Genomic DNA, 25768 nt, shown 5'->3' with positions numbered 1-25768 from the left:
GAGCCAGCCAGTAAGGAAGCTGGCAATTCTCAGCAATCAGTTTAATAGGCATTGGTTGATTTGGATTGCAAAATATAGGTGCCCTGATTAGCCCTCTATATGGACTTGCGTTGTTCTTCAGCCATTCAAAAGCTACCTAATTATGAATATTGAAGTATAATGTTCTGGCTTTTAACATAAGGCACTTACCTTTTAATTGGCCATCAGCTTTGTTTTTAGCGCTTATGTACCTCCACTGGGATTCAAATGAAATGGGGAGATAATCAACCAGTAAGGAGAGAAAAGAGTAAAATGATCAGGGATAATTAAGTGGCAGCAGGGAAATTTAGGGTTAGACAACAGGGAGAGAAACAAAAGAAGGAAACTCACAGGAAACCAGCTCTCTGCCACACTGCCAGGCATACCCCTTTTGAAACCACCTTTGATTCCCTCTTTAACTTACAGGTGAGATACATATAGACTTTGTGTCTGACATCTATCAGCTTGAGCACAAACTTGATTCCTCCCTGCGCCTAAACTCAGAGCCAAGCAGAGGGTGGGGCATTGGATCCTCACTGCACAAACTTGGCAGAGGAAAAAAGACCATTAAGTGAAGGCTAATTGGAATCTGCCCCAAACTGCACTTTGTTGGAGCTATGTACAATATCTTTCAAGCAGCTGACTTACTTACTGGGTTATTCAGTGAAGGGGCAGTGAGTGAGGGGATCGGTGGGGAGTGCTCAAGGAGAGGAAAATGGCCTATACAAGGCAGTGGGTGCTTTCTTAACACTTTTGAAAAATTAACTCCTACACCATCTTAGTCCTTGGTACAAAGCCTAAGTACTCCCCTTGACCACAGGGAGCAGTTCACCTCCCTTGGGTCATGTGTCCCTTTATTTTCTGATGAAATTTATGGTCTAGTTCCAGAAAATTAGCCTAGATACACACATTTTTTTTTTTTTCCCATGGAATTTCAGGAAGCTAAGGAAACCCTGAAAGACCATCCATGGATCTTCTAGTTTTTTCAGGTTAAAAAAAATCCTGTTTTTAGATCCAGAAGTAGGGCTGGAAGCAATTTTTATACATAATTGTGGAGAGTGAAGTAGAGAAAGCCTAGGAAAAATAATGAGTTTGCCTTTTAAATATTTCTTTGGAGGCCAGGCGCCGTGGCCCATGCCTGTAATCCCAGCACTTTGGGAGGCCGAGGTGGGAGGATCACTTTAGCCAAGGAGTTTGAGACCAGCCTAAGCATTTGAGACCAGCCTGGGCAACATAGTGAGACCCTGTTTCTACAAAAAATTAAAGAATTAGCCAGGCGTGGTGGCATACATCTGTAGTCCTAGCTACTCAGGAGGCTGAGGTGGGAGGATCACTTGAGCCCAGGGAGGTCAAGGCTGCAGTGAGCCATGATTGGACCTGGGTAGCAGAGTGAGATCCTATCAAAAAACCAGCAAAACCAGCAAATTTTCATAGAAAAACGTGAACTTCTTTTAAAAAATTTGTATTAAGGTACTTTAAAAACACCATTTGTATTTAAAGATCCAAAATAGCACATCTGTTTTACTTATTCAAGTAGATTTCATAAGGCATTATTTTGAGGCTATATTTTGTTAGTGTAATTCTAGCTAATTCTAATTTTTATATGCATTGAAACATGATAAAATTATATATCTTTAAAAATAGCCCTTTTGCAGTTTAGGCTTAAGGAAGTTCATATGCGTGCACGTGCATTTGTGAGTATGTGGGTGTGTGTGTGCAATTTTTATTCTTTTTTGTTCCACCTCACCACCCTCTGACATGAAGTAGGGACTTGTCTATAACCATATTCTCATGGCCTAAAATCAGGTCTGGTGCTGAGTAGGTTGCTGAATACATGATTAATTTTGTAACTGTTGACTTCAGGTTTTGAGAGGAAAGTCAAAGAAATGTTTTCCCCTATTTTCTTTTCTTTCGTTTTTTTTTTTTTTTGTGATGGATTCTGTCGCCCAGGCTGGAGTGCAGTGGTGCGATCTCGCCTCACTGCAACCTCTGCCTCCCAGGCTTAAGTGATTTTCCTGCTTCAGCCTCCCGAGTAGCTGGGATTACAGGCACCTGCTGCCACGCCAGGCTAATTTTTATATTTTGATTAGAGACAGGGTTTCACTATGTTGGCCAGGCTGGTCTCGAACTCCTGACCTCAGGTGATCCACCCACCTCAGCCTCCCAAAGTGCTGGGGTTACAGGCGTGAGCCACTGCGCCCGGCATTTAAAAAAAAAATTAATTAATTTTTTGAGACGGAGTCTTGTTCTGTTGCCAAGCTGGAGTGCAGTGGCGCGGTCTTGGCTCACTGCAACCTCCACCTCCTGGATTCAAGCGATTCTCCTGCCTCAGCCTCTGGAGTAGCTGGGACTACAGGCGCATGCCACCATGCCCAGCTAATTTTTGTATTTTTAGTAGAGACGGGGTTTCACCATGTTGGCCTGGATAGTCGCGATCTCTTGACCTTGTGATCCGCCTGCCTCGGCCTCCCAAAGTGCTGGAATTACAGGCGTGAGCCACTGCGCCCTTCCTCCCCTATTTTCTTAACAGTCTTCCTTCTCTTTCTCTCTGTCTGTATTTATATTTTGCCTTTCTTTTCTTTTATCCCCAATGGGGGTGAGAATTAGATTCCCAGAACCTATTATGAACATTTTCCTTGGCTGATAGCACTATGAGAAAGCATTGCAAAGGACTGCCTGGGGGTGCTATTTAGTACAGCGGGATGGGATACGGACTGTTTTACTGCAGGCTCTCCTTCAGGGGCTGATTTAGGTTGGTGGCTATGCAGTCTTAGGCTGGCCTAGTTGCCCATTTCATAAGCCACACAAGGCTACTGGACTGAAATAATCATGAAACAAGAGGCCATCCCTCTTGTTGCACAGTCTGTCTTTTTGGCCATAATTAAGAATCATTCACGTCCAGGGTGCACATTTAGCCAATGGAGTTTCTTAACTCCTTTGAGAAAAGGATCAATGGACATACCTGAACAGAAAGATTTCTGTGGTTCCATAATGTAAGAGTTCCGAGTATGCAGAGTATGATTCCTGAGTCTGCCCATCGAATGGGCATTTAGGTAGATTTTTTTTTTCCTGCAATTTGACTTCCATCTTCCTTAAGAATGAGAAGTTAGGACCAGAGGAAAAGCTCCCGTCTTTCACACTAAATACATTCTATAAAACCAAGCAACTTTGATTCTTCCTCCCTGTAAATGAACCCTGGTTGCATAGCCTTTGATGTGTCAAGTCAGGTGTCAGATGAGCTAGAGGGTATAGGAAATACTTCCATTTAGGCACCATCTAAGTTTACCCAGCCTCTCTTCTGCATTGACATCAGCTGTAATCCTTGTAAATGCTGAGTATACTCTTCTTTCCGTGTGGGCTCAGGAGGCAAGGCTAGGCTGGAAGTGATCACTAGGTAGGAGAAGGCATCTTGTTGGAAGGAGCTGGTGTAAAACAGTGGGTTGCCAGGCCTCTGTTCCCAGTGTTGTCTCTTGTGAAGCTGTTCCAAGGAAGCTGCATTTCTCTCTGGGCCGCACTGTTGTGAGTGCCTAGGATGCTTCCAGTGGATCTGTGTGAAATATCAAGTCCATAAAGGTTAGCCTAGAATCTCTGTGCTGAAAAACTAGCAGGATTTTTGGACTCCAAAGTTCTTGATTGATCTTTTTCTATCGTAATGACTAGATGAGTGAGGTTCTCCTGATTGTTTCTGAGGCTGCTTGCTCCCTATGCCCTCAGCCTGTGACCAAGGTATAGCTCACTTGGGCTGAGTGCTTCCTTGTCCAGGATGAATTAAGCACTTGACGTGCACATGCTGTTAACTCATCTCCCCCAACTCCTTTGAATTCTCTACCCATCATATACTTGGCTACTTTCCTGAGCCAAGCACTTCATTATCTTCTTGTCCTGTGAGTCCTAATAGACATATTTAGAAACATTTCTATGAAATATGGAATCCAGGCTTAACCGGCTGTTTGAAATCACAACCCACAACCACTTTGCTGGTGTGTGCTCACACACACACACACACACACACACACACTGACACATGTTTCCTATACATACACACAGTTTCCATCTTTTTTTTTTTTTTTGAGACAGAGTCTCGCTCTTTTGCCCAGGCTGGAGTGCACTTGGCTCACTGCAACCTCTGCCTCCCGGGTTCAAACAATTCTCCTGCCTCAGCCTCCCAAGTAGCTGGGACTACAGGCACATGCCACTACACCCGGCTAATTTTTGTATTTTTAGTAGAGACAGAGTTTTGCCATGTTGGCCAGGTTGATCTTGAACTCCTGACCTCGTGATCCACCTGCCTCGGCCTCCCAAAGTGCTAGGATTACAGGCATGAGCCACCACGCCTGGCCAGTTGCCATCTTTTTTATGTGCTTTCCTTCCTTCTCTCTTCTCTAGATGTAGCATGTCTATAATCTCTGGAGGTAAGCCCTGCCTCGTTACACACAAGAGGATCATGACTAATGCAGTGTAGATAGATAAATAGAGATATCTACCAGCATGTTAATAAAGGGCCTGATAAGGAATCGAAGAATGTCACCCCCAGGTAATTGCCCGCAGTCTTCTGTAGCCACTGCTGGAGAGGGGGTGGTGTGGGAATGGGGGAGATGGGCACACCCGTGTGCACCATGTGTTAGGTGACAGGAAAGAAGGAGATTTCTGAATTTTATTTTTTTCTTGTCTAGGAAATTTTTAAAGCTTCTTCTGCTTAGAGCCTTGCCAGGGTCTAATTCCCACACAGGTGGGAGTGGGTGCATTAGGTTTTACCTTTTTACGCCCAAGCAGCTATCTCACTGCCAAAGTCATGCTTACTGATGTTCTCCTTTGACTGTGTTTCTCTGCCTTTTCCTCGTGCCTTGCATCTCCTCTCTGTGCTTGCCTTTGTCTCTCTGTGTCTCCGTCTATGCCTTTGTGGCTTAGCATCTTGGTGCTTGGATATTCCCCACTTCTCTGTGCTTCTTGGTTCCTGCAGAGCCTGCCTTGTGCCTTTCATTACCACGTTAACAAACTCGAGTCGTGCCTAACGACGTCGTCTCATACGTTATGCTAATGATCAAGAGACATGTTAATGATATTTTAGAAGCCTAATTAGTGGAATATATAACTATATGCAATTTGGTAATGGACTGTGACAACAAGTTGTTAAAAGGGGGCTTGACAAATCCAGTTGCATGTGGCCTCAGACAAACAGGAGCTGAGAATGGATGAGTGGAAATCAGACAGGGAGATAGAAGGAGGAGGTGTGTGTATTGGGAGTGTGAATGCCTGTGTGTACACTTATGTGAGGGTCAATCTTTCTTATAGGTAGCATTGCTGTCTTATCATCATTCCACTCTCCTAAAACCACAAGGCTAACTATCTGAAGAATTATTTACTGATGTTTCTTAAGCAATTGCTACTGTTGCCATTGATCATACTGGTGTATCTTTGTTAGAAATGTTATTTTGATTATGTTATTCTTCACAACATCCTTACTTGCAATTTGTAATGGGAGATGTACACATAGCAGATAGGCTCTTGTGCCAAAAAGAAGTTTTATTGTGTTATAAACCAACAATCAAGACCATGTAAGCTCAGAAATAATCTGTATTGTGTCTATCAACATTTTGATAGTATCGGTAGGAGTGAAACAAGGAGTGGTATGTTTAAAATCATTCAGCTGTTTGAATGTCATTTTCTCTCAATGAAAGAATTGGTTAGAGGCATACATTCCTTCAGCTGGTATCTTTCTTCCTCTAGCATGGTGATTCTCAATTTGTGGGCCACGGACCCTGAAGGAGCCTTGAAGTTGGTAAAAAGGTTTAGTAACTTCATGCACATACCAAGCATTGTCTGTAAACAGAATAATGTCATGGACACACATGCAGATAAATATACCTACTAAAATTCTTTGAATGTATGAAATGCTGTTGTGGTCAATGAAATGCACATTAAACAAGCATTTTTTCAGTTCCTATAGGTTTTTTTATTCATGTGTATCATTCCTCCATCTGTAGAAGCTAAAAATACAATAACTCTCTTATAGTGGTACTTGCAATGTTTTGACATTGAAAAAGAGACTATACATTCACAGAGGTTGAGAGCTTCTGTCTAGCCTGTTGTTCAAAACTGCTTATAAAACTTAGCAACTAATTTTCACTTTTGACAACTATTTTAATTCTAGAAAACAGGTTTATAAAGATTTTCTTAAAGTGTTATCTGTCCTTCCAATGACTTATTATAAATTTTAGAACATATTTCTATAGGGTAGAAAAATCACCTTTAGTCAGAATTGAACAGTTTTCATGAAGAACATGTTACACCATGTAGAAACATGGGTACTGCAGGGCATAGGTGGCACTAGCTTATGGGAGCCTGAATTCCAGAAACTTGATTGTATTTTTTGTTTAGGATTAAAATTCCAAAAAGAGGGAGGCTTGCAGTATCACACTTCACCACCAGGTAAAGCTTTTAGAAACATATTCAGTGTGAAAATGCCCCAAGTTTGCAGCTTCGTGATGGATAAAGACAGTTACAGAGACAAAGAAAGTTAGTGTTTTATGAATTAGTCCTCTACTCTTGAAATAGTATAGCTTACTGGCAATGAGGTACATTTGTATTTTTTTCTCGGCTGTTCTTCCTGAGGCAATATACCATGTTACCATTGAGGAAGTTCTCTCTTTCCCCGTACATTTTTATTGTACGCAGAAAGACAGAAGAAGGAAGCCCTGAAGGAAGATTGTGTATGAACCCAGGATTCTGTTATTACCTCTGATGTTTGTTTCTAGTTAAAAATGAGAAGTAATTTTTGGGAGGGAGACAGAAAGGGGAAAAGTTTATAAGTGAGCCAGTGGAAAAAGCACATTCATTATCAGTGTCTTTCTCACTGAGTCGTTTGAAGTTGGAAAATTAGCAGCTTCTTTGAAGCTCATAAGATCTTTCATCTTTGTGTATGTGAGTGTGTGTGTGTTAATACTAAGTGGAGATTCTTTCTCTTGCCACTTATTTGGTTTTTCTGCTAATAATGAAATTATAATGAGATCCCTGATGGGATTTAAAAAAAAAAAAAAAAAGAAAAAAACACCTTACATGAATTATCCCATTCCCCCACCCTCCTTCTGCCTTTCTGTAAAATCTGTTCTGCATAATAGGTCTTTGTTTCTGGATTTGTGACAGAACTGAAGGAGGCCAGGAGTCGGAAATGCCCCTCATTGTTCTTTTTGGTGACTAGGATACAAAGTTCTGTTCGGCACAGAGTACTCTCCTCTGCTTCTACCTCTGGGAACCCCGTTACCCCCCAGCCCACACACCGCCACCGCAGTTTTGGGTGGGGAGAAGGCAAAGGTGAGTGTTTGATATCTTTGCAGGCTGAATGGCCACTCGATTTGAGATGCATATACCATGCCTTCCCCCTTTTATCTTTAAGGATTCATGACATGGGCTGCCGTTGAGGGAACCACACATCTGTCTTGATGGCAGAAATATGGTATTTGGAAATCTTGGGAAAACCTCTCTCAGGATAACATTTTCAGTAGTAGGTTTTCCTCCCTGTTACCTTTGGTTCCTATTCCATCGCCCTTTATCAGTACAGGCTTTTGAAAATGCCATGGATTAGAGAGGTCCCACTGCCCAGGGCTGAGTGTTTCTTTGCCCGGCCTGGTCTCTACTAGTGGGAGGGTAAGTGGAGCCTTTGGAAGAAGGAATCAGTGTATGGACTGTTCAAGACAGACACATACTTAATCTAATTTAGGCATTTCTAGCTGTAGGAAAGGCAATGACGTGATCTAGTCCAATGAAGAGTTTACACTTTGGAAACTCAATTTCAGAAAATTCTTCCATAATCCAACCTAAATCTTTTCTGCTTTACTATTTTGTCTTAAGCCAGAGATAGGCAACTGCTGTTTTCCCATCTTAAAACTCTAGAAAACTGGAGTGTAGAGAATGGGCAAGATGAGAATGCCTCATCTATGTATGTGGCTTAGTCAAAAGCTATTTCCTGAATCTCTCATGTTTAGATTTTCTCATCAACGTTAATGACCACTTTCAGGGCCTCACTCCCCGCTCCCCATCATGTCTGCAGGTTCCCCCCTCTTTCTTCCTTCTCACCATTTAACAGGTATAATAAAGCTGGGGAATCTTTACAGTTGGTGATTTTATATCATAGATCAAAGATCAAAGCAGAGGAATACACAGCAACCGTAAAATTAACTGCTTTTTCAATTTTACAATGCTTTCAGTGATAGAGAATCTTATAAATTTAATATTAATTAAACACTTAGCTTTTAACCTCCTCCTGCATCTACTTTTGGCTGGTGGCTGGAAAAAATTAATTGGGCATCTTAAATCTTGTATTACTAATGCCTTGACAGGAGGGGTTTCAGAAGCACTTAGAACTTCAGCAAAATGTACTTGGAGCATTTGTCCTTCCACTCACCTAATTGAAAATGCCCGCTTTTTTCCTTAAGGAAAAATGAACCATTTGCAAATTTTTTTTTAAAGGAAGCATAAGTTACAGTCCCCTTTCATAGCCAAAGCTTTAACTCAGTCCCTTGGCACATTTAACACTTCACAAAATGGAAGCCGTTGAACTTCCATTATTATAAATGCTCTATTGATTTTTGAGTGTGTTGGTACAGATGTGTGGCCGGCAATTGCTTGGCCTAATCATTGTGTCACCTGAAGCGCATGCATGTCCAATCCAGCAAGAGGTGCCTCCTGTTTTGGTGAGCTCACTTTGGCATGGTAGAGTCAGAGGTGGTGGCATTTGAGAATGGACCCGCAGCATCGTGAACAGGAAAGTTAGAATATCAGTGAAAGGAAATAATATTTCTCTTGAAGGAAGCCGCAAGAGATGGGAAGCCAATGTGATGGAGGAGATGTTTTGGGGAAGCTAGACTAGGCTGTTCACATTTTCTTAGCTCTGGAAGGAATGGACGATGGCCTTTTGTTGGGTGACAAACATTTCTCTCTTTAAAAGCCAGGCGGGCATTCATGGCTGTGCTTCAGAAGTGGCTCAGTAGAAATAATAATACCAACACATTGCATCTCTTTTGTATTTTTTTTCTCCAGTGGGCTTGGAGAACTTTATCCGGATAATCTCATTTTTCTCACACATCACTGTGTTAGAGAACAGCAAGATCAGGCCCCTGAGTTTACCCAAGTTGGTTCTCTGCTATGACCGTATATTTGAAACTAGCAACTGGAAATTATAGTGAATAGAGCAAGAACCCCAAGAATGGATCTTTCTGTACCTGTTTTAGATTTAGGTAACTGAGAAAAGTACATTAATTGCTTTTTGGGGACATCTGTTCCTAGCACAGTGCTCAGTGAAATCCCTTGGGTTTATGAGTACCTGACTTGGAGAAGAATTATAAGAAACAAAATTTGGGGGAGAATTTAAAATGTCATTATTTACTTTACAAAAATGTTTTAAAAATTTTACTCTGAAAGGCTTTACTGCAGGTTTGCTTTAAATTGCTAAGTTTTCTAGTCCTGTAGTCATCTAATGAGACTATAAATCGGTTTACAACTGATACTTTAGAAGGATATTTTTTGAGTAAGGTAAGGGATATAGAACATGCAACATGACAGTCCCCTATCTCCTGCTCTGGGTTGCAATGGTCTCTTTCTCCGAGTCCAAATAGTCACCTTGACAATCCTTGATGGCAGTAGGGAGCATTTAATCCAACTGTGAAATAATAAATTAGCTGTGGAGTCACCACCAGAACAGGGAATCCTGGCTTTGTGCACCTGGCTAGTTTGCACTCCCTGTGAAACCATCATGGTTCCTTCTCATTGCAGCTGAGCTTTCTGAACCTTTTAAGAACTGAATTGATGGGATGTGGAATTTGATAGCCAATAAATTAAGGGTATTGGTAAATGTAGCGACTCTATTAGAAGATAGCATTTCCAAGATCAGTGGCAACATTTGCTTGCGTTGTTCGTGAGTGTATCTGTGGAGGTCCTTTATATATGTATCTCTCTCTTTCTCTATCTATCTAGATATATATGATATGTGGGGTGCTATAAAATTTTTAGTGCCTTAGTTTGGGTTGACCGCCTTATTACTCACGAGTGAGCTATACAGGTCTTCCTTAACAAGTGGCAATAAAGGCTTTATAGCACCCCTTACACCGTCACATATTTTTGTTTAGGCCACATATTGTCTTTTTCTTTTTAAGTCTCCCTTTGCTCATGTCCCTCTCAAGTACCTTTGTTGCCATGGCAACAGTTCCATCGTTTCTTAGGGTAGAGCGGGATGACATCTCACGCAAGATTCTTTAAGTCAATGCTTGTTTGGACTGACCTCAAACACTCAGCTGCGGCCAGTGCTGTGGCCCTTACCCTGGTCATCTGTGGCACTGTTTTCTCTTTTTTGCTCGAGGCTCTGTTTATTAGACTGCCTTGTCTGTCTCTACATTAATATTGGCCGTGTCTCCATGGACCTGTTCCAAGGAATGGGAAGAAGCTGATACTCATGATCTAAAATTGAAAAAAAAAGTTGGTGTTAAGCATTTTGAGTTAAATATGGAGCTTTGTGAGTGGTTGGATGCATAGTAAATACTGTGGCAAGATGGAAGAGTGAGGGCAGCTCCTCCTCTGCATGTCAGTGTTCTCTTTGGAATTCCCTCATGGGCTCGGTTTTGACAGGTTACCATGTGCATTTTTCAGTCCTCTCTGTGTGTCTTTAAGACCCAGCAGACCTACCTTCTCCCTGAGTCATGGAATATTAGTCCTAAAAGGGAGTCACAGAACTGAGTCCAGTGCACTGATTACATTCTTAGGGAAGCTGAGACCCAAAGGGGCATGTGTCTTGCTAAGATCACTCATCCTTTATTGGTGCAGATGGGATGAAAACCCACATCTCCCAGTCTTCAGTTGGGCTTCACCTTTGCTACACTTTGTTAGTTTTTTAAAACAGAAATTATTTGAAAGGTTTTACTGTCAAGCTAATTTCCTCTCAAGCCACTGCAACATTTCTGTAAAAAGTGGCTGTAGCTATAGTGGAGACCTCATCTGGCAAATGTGGACAGGTGGTGAGGCTGTACCTCCAAATTTCTTAATTCTTTTTCCAACAAGAAGGTTGGCTTGCCAATTCTTTGATAAAAGGTAGGAGTTTCTGTAATCTGTTCTCTTAACCACATTTGGGATGCTTGTATATATGACTACATATATTTATATATTTTTTATGGGCAATATTTTGACTGTTTCTCTTTTGAAAGACAGTGTGAATGAGTATGCCAAAAATCACAGATGATATGAGAAATGCTATCAATAAAAGCATTTTTTCAGAAAGGTGAATAAAATAACCCCAAAATAATGTAAAATTTTTCCTAATGTTATTTTGCAAAGTCATTAGAAAACCTAATACTTGTGACCAGTGGGGTGATGCTCATGGGACAGTACATGGCTGACGTTGTGGTTTTCACTGGGCAAAATGATTCAGATCTATGAGTCTTTTGGCGTGGGCATAGACAGAAAGATTGCATAATTTGTTCTTGGATGACATGGAAGAGAACCCTGAATGTATTTTTCTTTTCTATGCCTCCAAAGTCTGAGTGGGATGTTTTACATGGATGGGTAATATGGGATTTTAGGAGACAGATAATGCTCTGTTTTAGATCTTCACTTGGTCTTTCCAACTTGTAGGGGTGGTGTGGTGATCACATATTTGACTAGTGGTTATGCTGTTTTCATATTTAAGCTGCCTGTAGCAATTCGTGATTTGCTATCAGTACATCTATCAATCTGTAATATTACACTCAATATCATTCTTCTTTTACCCAAATACTTGGTAAAAGAGAAAGCTAACATGCACTAGGTTCCTACCAAGCAGATAAGATGAGATAATCTATGTAAAGTACATAGTATAACCCTGAAAGGGATTATTAGTCCCACTTGACAGATGTGGAAAATGAGCCCTAGAGAGATTAAATAAAATAGAACCTTCTATGACTAAGTGACTAAATTCAGGTCTCTGATTTCAAAGCCCATACTCTTTCCTCTGAGTTGCATTGCCCCTACCAGGTACTTGGCAATTACTGTCTTGTGCAATCTTTGGATCTTTGCCTTGATAATGTGCTTAATCATTCCGTTCACAGTTCATAGTAAAGTAAGAATGACGAGCATTTAGCATCATCACACACAAGCCTAAGAGTCAGCAAGACTCACCTTACTGTAAAGCTAGCTTCATCAGCTCCAGCAGCTTTCCAGGTAGCAAGATGTCACTGGCAGAGTGGATAATGAACTAGTACATGGGCTACATCAGGAAGCCCTGGGGACCTTGCAGAAGTTGAGAGTGTGGAGTGGGAGAATGGGAGAAGGAGTAATATGTTAACCTTACTGATACACAAAATTGCTCCTTCTTTTTCTTGCAGGTTAGTGCGCATAATTGTTATCTCACTATTACTGTGTTGTTTTTGTTTTTGTTTGGCTTTGCAGTTTAAGATAGCTTTTAAAAGCCACCATCTGGTTGAGGTGCTAGATGAAAGTTCTGGTTAAAACAAAACAAATAGTTTCATAACCTAGTGAGAGAGTTTTTTTTTTCTTTGTTTTTTTTTTTTTTTTTTTTTTTTTCCCTACAGTATTCAAAGTGCTTTCTGAACAAACTTAAATTTGTTTGGATGTAAGCAACACAGAGAAGTCAGAACACAAGGCTCTCAGATTCAAGTAATAAAAGCATGGGAGCTGGAGGAGAGGGACAAAAAAATTAAGTAAAAGAGGAAAATAAAAACTCTCACTCTGCATTGACCCTTTTACTGAGGTGTAAGGTACAAAACATAAATAATCCACATGGAGAGTGACAAGTCCACTTACTTAATTCATTATTTATTTTAGTTATTGGAGAAGCTCATTTCTGCTTAGTCTCCGGGCATATTTACAAGTGTGATAGAAAAAAGACAGTCCCTGCCATTACTGTTTACAATCTACAATAGATAATATATAAATAAGACATATTATTTTGGTAGACAGATGCATCCAGATACACTTTAAACAAACAAGAGTACAGCAATTAATGTGCATATGAAATCCGTAAGATAAATCAGCTATTGTAGCACGTGAAGGAAACTAATACAAATTAAGGAATTGGAACAGATTTGGGCCATATTCGACTATTTTCATATTAAGAAACATTATTTTAGAAGATCCGTTTGGCTGCAGCGGAGTCAGGAACTGGGCAAGCAGTGTTGTGACTTGCTTGTTCCACAAGCAGAGCCTGGGCAGCACTCAATAACACCCCTCACCTTCATGGGCCATCAGCCGTAGAGAGGCAAATTAGAGCACTGGCATAAGCCACAAATCACAGGCTGTTGTTAGATTTAGTCTGACCCTTAGCATCATTTTATCTGAGTCCTCTTGAATTTAATGTGATTCCCTTCACACCACCCCCTCTCTGGACAAATACTAATATTGTTATTGTTATCACCATGATTACTCGTGGCTGACCTAATACCCTTCTGCCCTGAAACCACAGGACCTTGCCGCAGCCTAGGCATTAATAGCCCTCACAGCACCTCATTGACATGGCTGCACTGGAGTTGAAGTTACAAAGCAGGAAGTATCATTTAGTGCCCCTGCTACCCTCGCCCCTTTCATCTTTATTATGCAGTTTCTTCTTATGGTGCTGCCCATTTTCCCAAGGAATTAAAGTCGCAGATATTTTTATTTCAGGGGAGGGTGAGGGGGAAGTTGGGCTCTGAGTGTAGAGAAGCAAGAGCTGGCACACCTGTCCCTAGCTTCACAGCACAGCCTTTCTCCTGCTGGACACAGGAGTAGGATGAAAAGCCAACATCAATGACCTTGAGTGTATAGTTTCATAATCCATGAATAATTTCAGGAATTACAGATGTACTCTTAGTGTAGAACATGCAGAATGCCCACCGTGGATTCAACACTGTGCAAACTATGTGTTTGGGGTTTTTTCTCAATTGGTGGCTTTATATCAACCTCCCCAGCACACTTACATCTAGGCTTTTATAATGATTAATACACTAGGAAGAATCAGTGGTACGGACACATTGGACATGTGGTATTTATGGTCTAGAGGATATTATTACCAGGAACTCATTGTTGCTCTCCACAAGTTTGATGGTGGTTGAGCAGTAAACATGGAGGCACAAAAGGATATAATTAAGGCGACTCTGGAAGTCATCTAAAAAGTGGGAAACGGATTTTATGGTGCCTAGATCCTAGGGTTCATGTCAAGTTAAGACCTGGAAGAGACTTTGGAAATCCCCAATCTTGTTTTATAGATAAGAAAACCTAGAGTGGATATCAGTTTGCTTAAGGTCATACAATTAGTCAATGGCATAGCTAAGACTCAAAACTAGTTTACCTATTAAGTCCACCATAACATCCTCAATGTAGAATGTCCTCAAATGGATGATGTTGCTGACTTCTTTTCTTCACAACCATCTCTCCTCTCTCTCTCTCTCTTTTTTTTTTTTGAGATGGACTTTTGCTCTGTTGCCCAAGCTGGAGTGCAGTGGCGCAATCTCGGCTCACTTCAGTCTCTGCCTCCTGGGTTCAAGCAATTCTCTTGCCTCAGCCTCCCGAGTAGCTGGGATTACAGGTGTGCGTTACCACGCCCGGCTAATTTTCTTATTTTTAGTACAGATGGGGTTTTGCCATGTTGGCCAGGCTGGTCTCGATCTCCTGACCTCAGGTGATCCACCCACCTTGGCCTTCCAAAGTGCTGGGATTACAGGCGTGAGCCACAGCACGCAGCCCCTCTCTCTCTTTAGACTATTAATAGTTGGGTCATTTTCTATTACTAGTATTTTCACTGCCAGGTCCATTTTGTTATTGTTTGGGGTCTCAGTATGGACTGTTTCTTGGATCTGGTGGAATTTGAATGGTGTACATCATCGTGAATACTGAATGACCTGAGCCTTTCCCTGCAGATTTCATGTATTATACAAGGAAAAGTATAATGTAGTAGTTAAGAGCATGGACTCTAGACTGTGACTGCCAGGGTTTGAATTCCAGCTCCTTCAATTACATGCTAGTTTTGGACACATTATTTAACCTTTCTTTGCTTCAGTTTCCTAATCTATGTAATCGGAAGGATAATAGTAGTATCTACTTCATAGGTATCTGCCTCGGAGTTAATACACAGAAAGCAATTAAAACAGTGCCTGGTGCACGTTAAGCCGCACAGTATATTTGTTATTATTGTTATTATTATTTTCTTCACTCTCCAGCAGTGGCCTTGAGCTACCTAAAAGGTTATGTAATTTAATCTTCCATTCAATTGAGGAAGGAGCTCTGTTGTAACAGTCCTGGGTGGCATTATCCAGCTCTGCTGTGGCACAGCTGTGGATGAGCAGTTTCTTCCTTGTGAGCCAGCTCCCCACCACCTGTAATGCTCAGTTTTTAGTGCCAGCTTTGTCTTCTGGACCTGCACAGTGTAAGGCTTTTCCTTCTTCTTGTTTGGAGGTAGCTCCGGCATTGCTCACTGAGTGTTCCCTGTCCTGAAGCCTATAATCGTGGGGTTTCTGCGAGATTTGGCCAGAGGCTTCTTGAGGGATGTGGCCAGGTGAGTTTCGAAGGTCGAGATTAGTGCCGTTGACCTTCTGCAGTGCCCTGCCTGGCCCCACACCAGCTGACACTTATCTAGGACTAAAAGGATGGTTATAATAAAACACTGATACAGGTAAGAGCTATGGAAAACAAAACTTATCATTTCCCTGGTCCTTATCTCCTAAAGCATTTATTATTTCATGAACGCTTTGAAAAGAGAGTGCTTTTTGAGCTTGTGGTACTGTTGAAACTGAGTGGACCTGACTACTAGGGCAGTGCTTAAAATCAGTTTCTTCTTTAGTCCCTCCCACAATGCTCGTTGGGTTTTGTTTCTGGAATATGAATTGCCAAAATTAGTTGAACTATCTGATGGAGGATTGTAAGCTCAAAAAGGAAGTGTCGGCTTCCCATTAATATACCAACACCATCTGATAGACACAAACTTTCTTTTTACCCAGCGTAATTGGGCAAGGTCAGGACTCCCTCAGACATGGTTTGGGGTCTTTGTTGTAGGGAAATAAGTTCTTTGGGAGAAATGATTACTCTCAGTTATTTCCTAGCCTATCAGGACCTGGAAAGACCCCAAATTTTGAGGCCTCTTGGAGAGTGCCAGGTTTCACCAACCATGTGCACATGGTTCTATGTAGACCTGCCCATTGATCTTGGAGCCTATTCTTAGCATCATAGGTGATAAGGGGCCATGTTGCCTGCCTGTAGAGATGGCGATTGTGGGCAGGAGTTAACTCTAAGGCTGAGAATATTCTGCGCCTTCTTTCCTTATTCTTATAAGAGGCAAGCGATACAGCTTAGAGAAAGTAGAAGTGTGTGTGGGGGAAGGGGTTTATTGTGAGGGTGGGGGTGGGGAGAAAAGGAGGAACAACTGTAAAAAATGTTAATTTATTAATCACTGAATATATAGCAGTTCATCTGAAATGCTGTTGCTATGCCAACACCCTGGGAGTTTATTTTCTTAATCCAAGAGAGGAGCTCTCAGTCCCCTGCTCCCCTGCTGTGTCATTTGAATTTGCTGCTGCCACCGCTGCCACCATGGTATCTGTTTTAAAAAGTGGGGGGCGAGGGGGGAGGGAGGGGAACCAGGCTAAACCACCAAAGCAGTCAAATGCAAAGCAGTAAGAGGCCTTTCTCAGTGCGACTTAGTAAAAATGACACAAATTAATATACTCTACTTAAACCAGACCAAGATTAATGGTTCTCTTTCAGTGCAGCTTAGCCCAACTGTCACTCGACAGGCGTTTGTCGGACAAAATCAACACTAATCAACATTTATTCGTCTCTTGCCCTTGGGTCTGAGGCGCGCACGGGCTGCGCCATTCTCCCGCTCGTCTCGCCACGCTTTTCACCCTCCATCCAGCCTCGCCATATATCACCCTTCCTCCTGTGCCTCTCCTCGGACGGATCCACACACTCAGCTATCAGGGTACATTAGAGGCATGATAGATTTTCTGTTTTAATTTACATCTATTATATTGCAACATAACAGATTTTGATTCCGTAGAGACCGGTGTCTCCTATAGCCAGACTCCTTGGGAGGATTTCTGCATTAACTTATTAAGGTTCGTTAGGATGCAGCTTCAAATAGATTCCCTTCTCTCTGGCTTGTTCTCTCTCTCTCTGTGTGGCAAGCTCAGTAAAGATGTCTTGGTATACCTTATTCACAAGCACAGCTCATTTTCTTTAGACTTGGCTTCCTGTGCTGGATCACATGAGGCTGGCTGGGTTCCTCCTTTACTTTCTGATTGGACTTTGATCAGCCAACAATGGGCGTTGCAAGCTCCCCAGTCCCTGCCTGGTCTGGGTAAATGGGCTTTGACAAATCTGGTGGCCTTGAGTCAGTGGGCACCCCCTCCCAGACTTTAGTTCTAGCCCCCAGCATCTTTCTCTCTCTCTCTCTCTCTCTCTTTTTTCTCCTTTTGATCTCAGTTACAGTTAGATTTTATTTATATTGAAACTCAGGTCTACAGAGATGGAAGGGGGGAGGAACACAGTTTCTTGGGTTAACCAAGGAGAAGGATGTTGAAAGGATGACTGAAAGAGTGAGTCTGAACAAGGCTATTTTCATTTCTACGTGACCATCTTGAAGGCATCTTATTTCAGCTTGGAACAAGGTGCATGAGCCCAGCTTGTTTGTTGCATGTGGGAAGTGTATATTTTTAGTTGCCTTGTAGAGTGGCTTTCCACCTCATTTATGAAATTGGCTTTTTATTTTTATCCTTTTCTCTTTTTCCCTTTCACCAGAGTTGGAATGTGAAGCACAGTTTCTACTTGCTGACATAGTATTTCCTCTTGATTTTTAGTGGGGTTGGGGTGTTTTATGAGTACTAAGGTCACACTGAACTTTGGACACCTAGTCACCTTGTTGCTGGCTGCAGAGAAGAGCTTGAGAAGGAGACAGAAATCTTCTCGTTGTCTTATCATGGCTTTGACAAATGCCCAGGGAGACTGCAACTTTCTTCTCAACTTGGCTGTAACAATGGAGCCCTTGGCCACTTAGAAGGCCTGAGTTTTTTTTATATTTTCCACCAAGCTGCTGATTCTAAACTGTGGTGGGGTTTCTTTCGTGGCCAGAATGGGGAGAAACCGTGGGCTGAGTTGGGGATGTGTGGTTTGTGTGTGTTTATATGTGGCCACTGAAGTGTAGGATATAGTAGGAGGATGGCTTAGGACTTCCATTTTGGTTTCTTATTACACAGCAATAAAGTAAATGACGCTTAGTATAACTTTGCACTTATAGAAATGTAGCTCAATTTAAGAAACAAAACTCCACCAACAGGAGTGCTTAGTATCTTCAGCTTGGGAAACTGACCTCGTTAATTTTAATGAGGGGAAAAATTCTCCAGCTGGGGCTGAGAAGAAAATGAAATACCAATGAGGTTATCACTTTGGATGATCTCACTGAATTCAGACTATAATCGGAACGATGCTTGGGGAATTTTCTAAAATCCTATGGAGAGATTTAGAAGAAAATGCTTATGCCCTTGATAGTGTTAACAGACTGCTTTCCCTGATAGGCAGAGCCGAACTCTATATAGTGCCTCCTAAAGGGGTCATTTGAAAAGTTAACATATTAAAAAGTTGGAGCAAAGTAAAACTGAGAGAAAAAATGGATTAACGTGCTTCTTATGTGGGTCTAGCGTGAAAGCAGTGGGGCTGGTCGGATGGTGGCTGAGGCCGTTGATTATAAGCCAGGGGCTCCTGAGTTCAAGTGCCTACTGGGATGCTAACTTCCTGTGGGATTTTGGGCATCTGTTTTTTATCGACCAAAGGCAGGAGGTAGGGTGAGGGAGTCCTGTTATTCAGTAGGCTGCTATTTGATTTGCACAATAAGTTGATGACTTTGGCCCTGCTGCTGAGGAGTGACAGATTGTGACCAATGAGGTTAAGATAACTGTAGGACAAGTTTGCCCTCAGTGAGGAGAGGCCTGCCAAGTGCCACTGACATTTGGTTGGGGACCACAGAAAGAAACATCACCATTCAAGGTATTTGGCCCTTATTTTGTCTTAGTTCACTAAATGGCAGATCCTGGGGAGGAGATTATTTCACCAGTGGATTCTTCAGAGGTATGGGGGCAGACAGAACAGGCTTTCTTCTCCAAAAGTTCAAGCTTGCTGACTCAAGCTCTTTACTCATCTCTCTGGCATGTCACTGCACTCAGGAGAAGATTTGTGCAACTGTCAGGTGCAAACTCAAGTATCACCAAAGGGATACTTTCTGATTAAATAGAGCCATCGTGCTCTGGGGACCATCTCAATATCAGTGGAATATTGAGGGGGTCTATTTGTTTATAAGTTCCTTTGAAATTCAGCCCTTTTCTTTGAAAGCTGTAAGGCAGCAGTTAAGGGCACTCATACTGCTGCTATGGCTATGTGTGTATGTGATGGGAAAGGCTGGTTGCCAAGCAGCGGAGAATGGACATAATCGTGCTGCCTAGCAACAGCGGCAGCGTGGTCACTTGCGCAGATTTCTGCGCCTCTTCCTGTTTGGTCTGCTGGAAAATACAGATGGCTTCTATGGGTCGCTCTCTGCCCTAGCCATAGTGAGAGGCAGGAAAACATTATGAACCAGGGTGGAAAAATACACAAGTGCATGTTTTAAAGTGATTCGTTTCCAAGCTGCCTAGGGCTGAGCAGGGATTCTTACATAGCATTCCTCAGTTTCCCCTTTGAAGATATTGTGCACTGGCACGTTGACTTGTAAGCAGGAAGAGGAATCTTTGAAAAGTGCTAGACCCCTCTGGGTGCTGCCTCTACTGAGCCCAAGCCTTTACTCTGCATGTGTGAATATAAAGCCACCAGTTTTCTGATAAAGACACACATACACTCACACACACTCACACCATGGGTGAAAACAAGTGGAGCAGAGCGTGACTACTGATTGTTCTTTGAGGCCGGAGGAACAAAGCAGTCAGGAGCGATAAAGGCAGGCGATCCCTGCTGGTTTGCCCTTTCTCCCAGCTCTGACCATCACCCTCACACATGACACTCTTGAATGAGGTCACCTGCTCACTACAGATTCTAAAAGGGGCTTGCTTGGCAAAGACCTCCAGGGTCAGAGTGCCGGCCTTTACTGTTCTTGGCAGTTGTGTGCATGGAACATTGGAAGCGTTTGGAACGGAATGCTTAAGGAAGATATTATTTGGCAGCAAGAAAAAGGGAGTGTGCAGACTCCCCCTACCCCTCCTGGGATGAGTAGGTACTGCCTGCCCGTTTTTTCTCTACAGGAGTTGAATAGTAGCCAGAGTACAGGCTTGGCGTCAGAAGGCCTTAGTTCAATCTTTATCTCTTCTACCTACCAGCAGTGTGGCTTTATGCAAGCTGCTTGTTCATCTGAACCTTACTGCTCTTGTCTGTAAGGGACAGCAATATCTGTTTTACAGAGTGGGCTGAAAGGTTAAAAGAGGCGCTAGTTCCATTTGGCATGCGGCAAGTATAAAGTAATTGTTGCTGTTCACCTCCTCTCCATGATTAAAGAGTAGGAAGTTGGGAAAAGAAGGTGAGCATTGCAGCTACCCTGTTTATTCCAAACTTCAATGTCTTGGTTTTTCTCTTCCTTCTTAGCCTCCTAAATGAAGAGCCTTTATTTCCCTCTGTTTAGATTAGAAAAGATGAGAGATCTCTCTCTTTTTGATGCTGGGTGCCTGGATGGTATTAATTGATTTTAGTGATTTCTTAATCCATACAGAATCAGTTAGGATGGTTTGCTCCCATCTTATGGATGATGAGACAGTAGTACAGAGCAGTGGGATGATTTGTTTGGAACCCTGGAGACCGTTAATTCCAAGATGAGATCCAAATCCTATGGCCTGTGCTCATTTTGGCAGCACATATACTAAAGATGCAATGATACAGAGAAGATTGGCGTGGCCCCTAGGCAAGGATGACATGCGAAGTGGTGAAGTGTTCCTTATTTATTTATTTGTTGAGACAGGGTCTTGCTCTGTCACTCAGGCTGGAGTGCAGTGGCATGACCATGGCTCTCTGCAGCCTTGACTTCCTGGGCTTAAGCCATCCTCCCACCTCAGCCTCCCTGTTAGCTGGGACTATAGGCATGCACCACCATGCCCAGCAAATTTTTTCTATTTTTTGTAGAGATGGGGTCTTACTATGTTGCCTAGGCCAGTCTCAAGTTCCTGGGCTCAAGTGATCCTCCTACCTTGCCTCTCAAAATGTTGGGATTACAGATATAAGGCACTGTACCCAGCTGTGTTCTATATTTAAAGAAAAAAAAAATCCTATGGCCTGACGGTATAGATGAAGCCCCTGCCAAAGCCAGAGGGGCTGGAGTAGGTAGAAAGCCGCCAAGGAGTCCGAGCGTTCTAGGTATTGACAAGACTTGAATTTTAGACTTCAAAATTGTGACATCAGTGAATGTTCCCCAAACAAATCGCAGCCTGGCTCCTGGAGGTCTGGATGTGCTAGGTGGGTCAGTAGGGTTGGAAGAGGGCCCTTGCATCTTTTTTGCTCTGTTTACATTTGTATGTCTGCTAGTATACAGAGTAGCTAAGGGATCCAAATGGGGGAAGGCCTTGGGTTCTAAACTGGCCTCTTATCCAAGTCCTGCTAAGAGCTCTTGTTCCTCAGTTTCCCCAGCTAGAATGATGAAAACATTGACCTATTTCTCAGAACAAGGTAGGTCAGGGGTTTGGAATTACTTATCTGGACTACTGTATAAGTGCTCCACTCAGCAGATTGCTCCTGGTGCAACATACATACTGGGAAACGATGTGATGACACTAGCACAAAGGACAGTTTATAGTTATTTTCTGTGGTTCCTCGTTTTTTGGTGGGTTTTCTTTTTTTTTAGACGAAATTTTGCTCTGTTGCCCAGGCTGGAGTGCAGTGGCACGATCTCAGCTCACTGCAACCTCTGCCTCCCAGGGTCAAGCAATTCTCATGCCTCAGCCTCCTGAGTAGCTGGGATTACAGAAGCCCACCACCATGCCTGGCTGATTTTTTTGTATTTTAGTAGAGACAGGGTTTCACCATGTTGCCCAGGCTGGTCTCCAACTCCTGAGCTCAGGCAATCCACCTGTCTCGGCCTCCCAAAGTGCTAGGATTACAGGCATGAGCCACTGCACCGGCCGGTTCCTTGTGTCTTAAAGCAAACACAGGCACAGTATTCTGGGCAAACCAGATGTTAATAGCTTGACCTCTCTGTCAAAGGAGGACTTGGTTGCTTAAGGCCCTTAAAGCTGTCAAAGTTACAGCTTCTCCAGGATACTATCATCCTCACCCATTTCTTATTCTCTTTGCAGGGAGAGATCATCTCTCGAAAACCTCCCATCAGAGCAACGATTTTGGGAGTTTGAGCAGAATGCTTAAGGCAGTGGTTCTAAAATTCCACACCACCTGTTCTTCCAGTTGTGTCCTCTCTGAGCTGCCTCTGACGGTCACATTCCATGGCCATGTGCCACAGCAGACTTGTGATACTGATTTTAGTGTTGTCCTTGGCCATTGCGGGCAGGGAGGAAGCAGAGAGAAGAGAAGGGGAGAGAAGAAGAGAAATGGGAGTGGGGTCCATTCATCCATCTCTCTGTCATTAGGGGCCCAGCAGTTCCCACTATGGTACCTAGGAAACTAGCTTGGACCTGGAGGCCATCCAGTGACCTAATCTGGACCAATAAAGCCACCAGGCCATTTTCCTGCGTCGGACATGCTTTCTCAGCTGCCCTTCCCCTTAGCTAGGGCTGAAATGACTCGTCTTCCCATGCCCTAGTTCCATGGGGTTTCCTCTCTGTGACTTAGGACAGAGGGCTTGGTTGCCACCAAAGGCAGCTTATGGTGTAGCTTCAGGTCTAGCCTGACTCAGTGGCCTTCCCTCAGCTATTCACTACGGAGGCACTTAATGAAGAAGACACAAGGGTAGCAGGCCTGAGGGATAACTTCAAGGCTAACGTGTCTTTTTTCCAGTACTTACTCTTCTTTTGAATTTTAAGAATTCCAGATTTTATTCTAAGTCAGAGAATACTGCGAGAAAGGATTTTATTGTATCCACTCCCTCCAAATGGCATGAACATCTGGATTTGCATCCTTCCCATGACAGATATCACAAATTGGGTTGGGTTTTGCACGCTCAGGATGATTTTTGGTATTCAGCTAACACCCTTCCTTTAAGGAAGTTAGAACACTTGATAAATTTTAAGCTTTTGATCCTCAGTAGTACCCCTGGAAAACTGAGGTCCAGTGAGGTAAATTGTCTTGATTAATTATATGACATGCACTGCTTTTTGGTGGCTCTTTTGTTGTGTTTTGTTTTTTCTTTCTCCTTCATTTTGTTAAAATGAATTATGTGAATGTCCAGGTCAGCAGTGTTCTATTTTCGTAGGGTAAGCCCCATCTCTAGTACTGTTTATTTCCACTGTGCCTATTTTTCAGGGAACTCTGTGCATTTCCACATTTCCATCGCCAGCTCTAAGAAGGTACATCTGCAGAGTTTGTTGTGACCCCGTTTCAGAACGGACAGAACCAAGTGCAGGCTTACTCTGTTTGGTAGAGACTGAGTCCCAGCAAGCAGAAGTGTCTTGCCAAGGGGATGCAACTATGAATAGGAAATGGAACTAAAAATAGAACCTAGGTATGACCCCAGATATTTGACCACTCTCACCAACATGATTTCTCCTTCTGGTCTCAGACCAGGACATTCAAGGCATCTCTCCATTTTCATATGGAGAAGCATCCAGCTATGTCTCCGTGGTTGATTAGGAGACCATATCTTTCAGGAGTCATGTTGAAACTTGTCAGGATAGTTCCTAAGGTCCTGAGGCCTAGGATAGTACTGTAACCTGGCCCCGTGAAATCTTTGGTAGATGGTAAGTGTTCAGTATGAATTTATTTATTTGATTAGGTGTTTTTTTATCATGGTGAATACAGTTCCTTTAATATCAGCAAAGACTTAGTGAACATGTGCTCTTTGCCTCACAGAAAATAGAAAATGAGATATTAGAAGGAAATAGAACAAAAACTATCTGCCTTCAAGGAGCTCACAGTCTAGTTCTGGAGACTGGACATACGCAGTCTCTGCTGTCTGCTTGGACTGGTGTCACTGTGATCATTCTCAGGTAACGAGCCACCTTTTATTCTTTTACCCAGCCCAGTTGTTTTAGATGAAAGGATAGAGAAGCCGGCGTCTGCTGTGATGGAGGTGATGTTTTATTTTAAGATAAAGTATAGAAGCAACTGATTGATGGATTATAAACTGGGAGGTCCAGGATAAAGCTTCATTCTGAGGACATCAGTATATTTCACTGGGAGCCTCCTGGGCATTAATTCTGCCATTAATTTTGTTATTAGAAACCTAGCCAAACAAAGGGAGGTGGCGAAGCTTGAGGCTGGTTTAACCTTGATGAAACAGTGATTTCACCAAGGATGATGTTGCCCCATCCATCTTCATCCATCAAGGCACTGCTGAAATATGCTAATGAAGCCCAAAGATAGGAGCACAGAGCAGTTAAATGGGGCGTTGCAGACGCTCTCCGTACCCCCATGACAGGGTGATGCCATTTACTGTCCAGATTTAGTATAGGAAAGAGAGCAATGCTGACGTGGTGTCGTGGTGGAAGACAGAATGGAGGCTCCACCTAATAAAAAGAAAGGGCAAAGTTCGGGGTATATATTCTAGAAGAAGATGGGAAAACTTGGTTTTTGGTGAAGGGGTTGGTTTTCTTAATTCTCTTTGGCTCACTTTCTAGCCAGTCCACACAAGAACCAGATATGTGGCATACTGCAGATAGGGCAACATTTTTAAGTTCCAGAATGTGACCTCCCACCGTGTGCCAAAGCAAGTTATCTGTTACTATGTCAGTCTGCAGCACTGTTTTGTTTCCAATGGTACATGAGCTAATACCTTGGCTTTATTTATTTACTTTTTTAAGTTACAGCCTTTTGGATACTTATGACATGCTGGGCATACTACTGAATTATTTTATGTGTATTAATCTAATTAGATTCTTACAAATAGCCGATGAAGAAGCAAAGTTATCACATATATTTTATAGATGAAGTTTGAGAGGCTAAATTCATGTCCAAAATTATGTAACCAGTAAGTGGCATGGTAGAGGTTTAAACTCATGTCTACCCGACTCCAAAGCCTTTGCACAAAATCACTGTGGTCTGAAGACTCTTATGTAGGATATAGCTGGGAATCCCTGATAACCATTGGGAGCAGCTTGACTCACATATTTATTGCTTGTATATTCTTTGGATTCAGTTTAACTTTAACTTTGGCATTCCCTTCACAATTCTTTCTTTTGTAAATAGACTATAAGTTCTCTGAGGTCAGCAGCCAAGCCCTTTCTCTAATCTCCTAAATGTTGATGACATACCTAGTTTCTACGTGGAGTGTTTACTTTTGGCATCATGCTTCTAATGTGTGGTTAAAAAAGGCTGGCCAGCTGCTTTCTGGTTTTCATTTCATACATTAGATGAAAGCCGTGGGGGATTTTACTTGTCTTTACAAGTTAATTCTACAGGATTCACAGTAAAATTTCTGTTTCTTTGAATTTATTGGTGGATCCACTTTTGTTTCCTGCTAGTACATTACCTATCTAGTCTGTATCCAACTGTACAGAAAAAAGTAAACAGCAAATGAAATTTTATTATTACGTATTAAACAGCATCTTTGGAGCAGTCTATATTAGGAGGTGTGTGTCAAATTCTACTCATCTTAGGACCCTAGACAGTTCCTCTAAGAGAGCCTACCACCCTTCGTTTACAAAATGCAGACCCTGAGCTAAGAGGTGGTCTT

At 42.4% G+C, this 25768-nt stretch overlaps 1 protein-coding gene and 1 non-coding gene across 6 annotated transcripts in view; both read left to right on the top strand.

Moving 5' to 3' along the window:
• The window catches only part of PBX1 (PBX homeobox 1), a 292065-nt gene that overhangs the window by 59927 nt on the left and 206370 nt on the right, over window positions 1-25768 (top strand). For 2 of the 5 annotated variants that reach the window (XM_054526223.2, XM_063726739.1), the window contains one exon: window positions 7162-7329. The exons of the other annotated variants lie outside the window; for them this stretch is intronic. In XM_054526223.2, the coding sequence (XP_054382198.1) occupies window positions 7162-7329 (168 nt within the window). The remainder of the gene's footprint in view (window positions 1-7161; window positions 7330-25768) is intronic. 5 annotated transcript variants of the gene reach the window in all.
• On the top strand, window positions 20831-20937 carry LOC112130980 (U6 spliceosomal RNA). Its single transcript, XR_002913148.1, has one exon. It is a non-coding gene; the product is annotated as a U6 spliceosomal RNA (small nuclear RNA).

The sequence above is a fragment of the Pongo abelii genome, chromosome 1, assembly GCF_028885655.2.
Source record: "Pongo abelii isolate AG06213 chromosome 1, NHGRI_mPonAbe1-v2.0_pri, whole genome shotgun sequence".
Taxonomy (NCBI): domain Eukaryota; kingdom Metazoa; phylum Chordata; class Mammalia; order Primates; family Hominidae; genus Pongo; species Pongo abelii.
The sequence above is the reverse complement of the archived record's forward strand: the minus strand, read 5'-3'. Positions and strand labels throughout refer to the sequence as shown.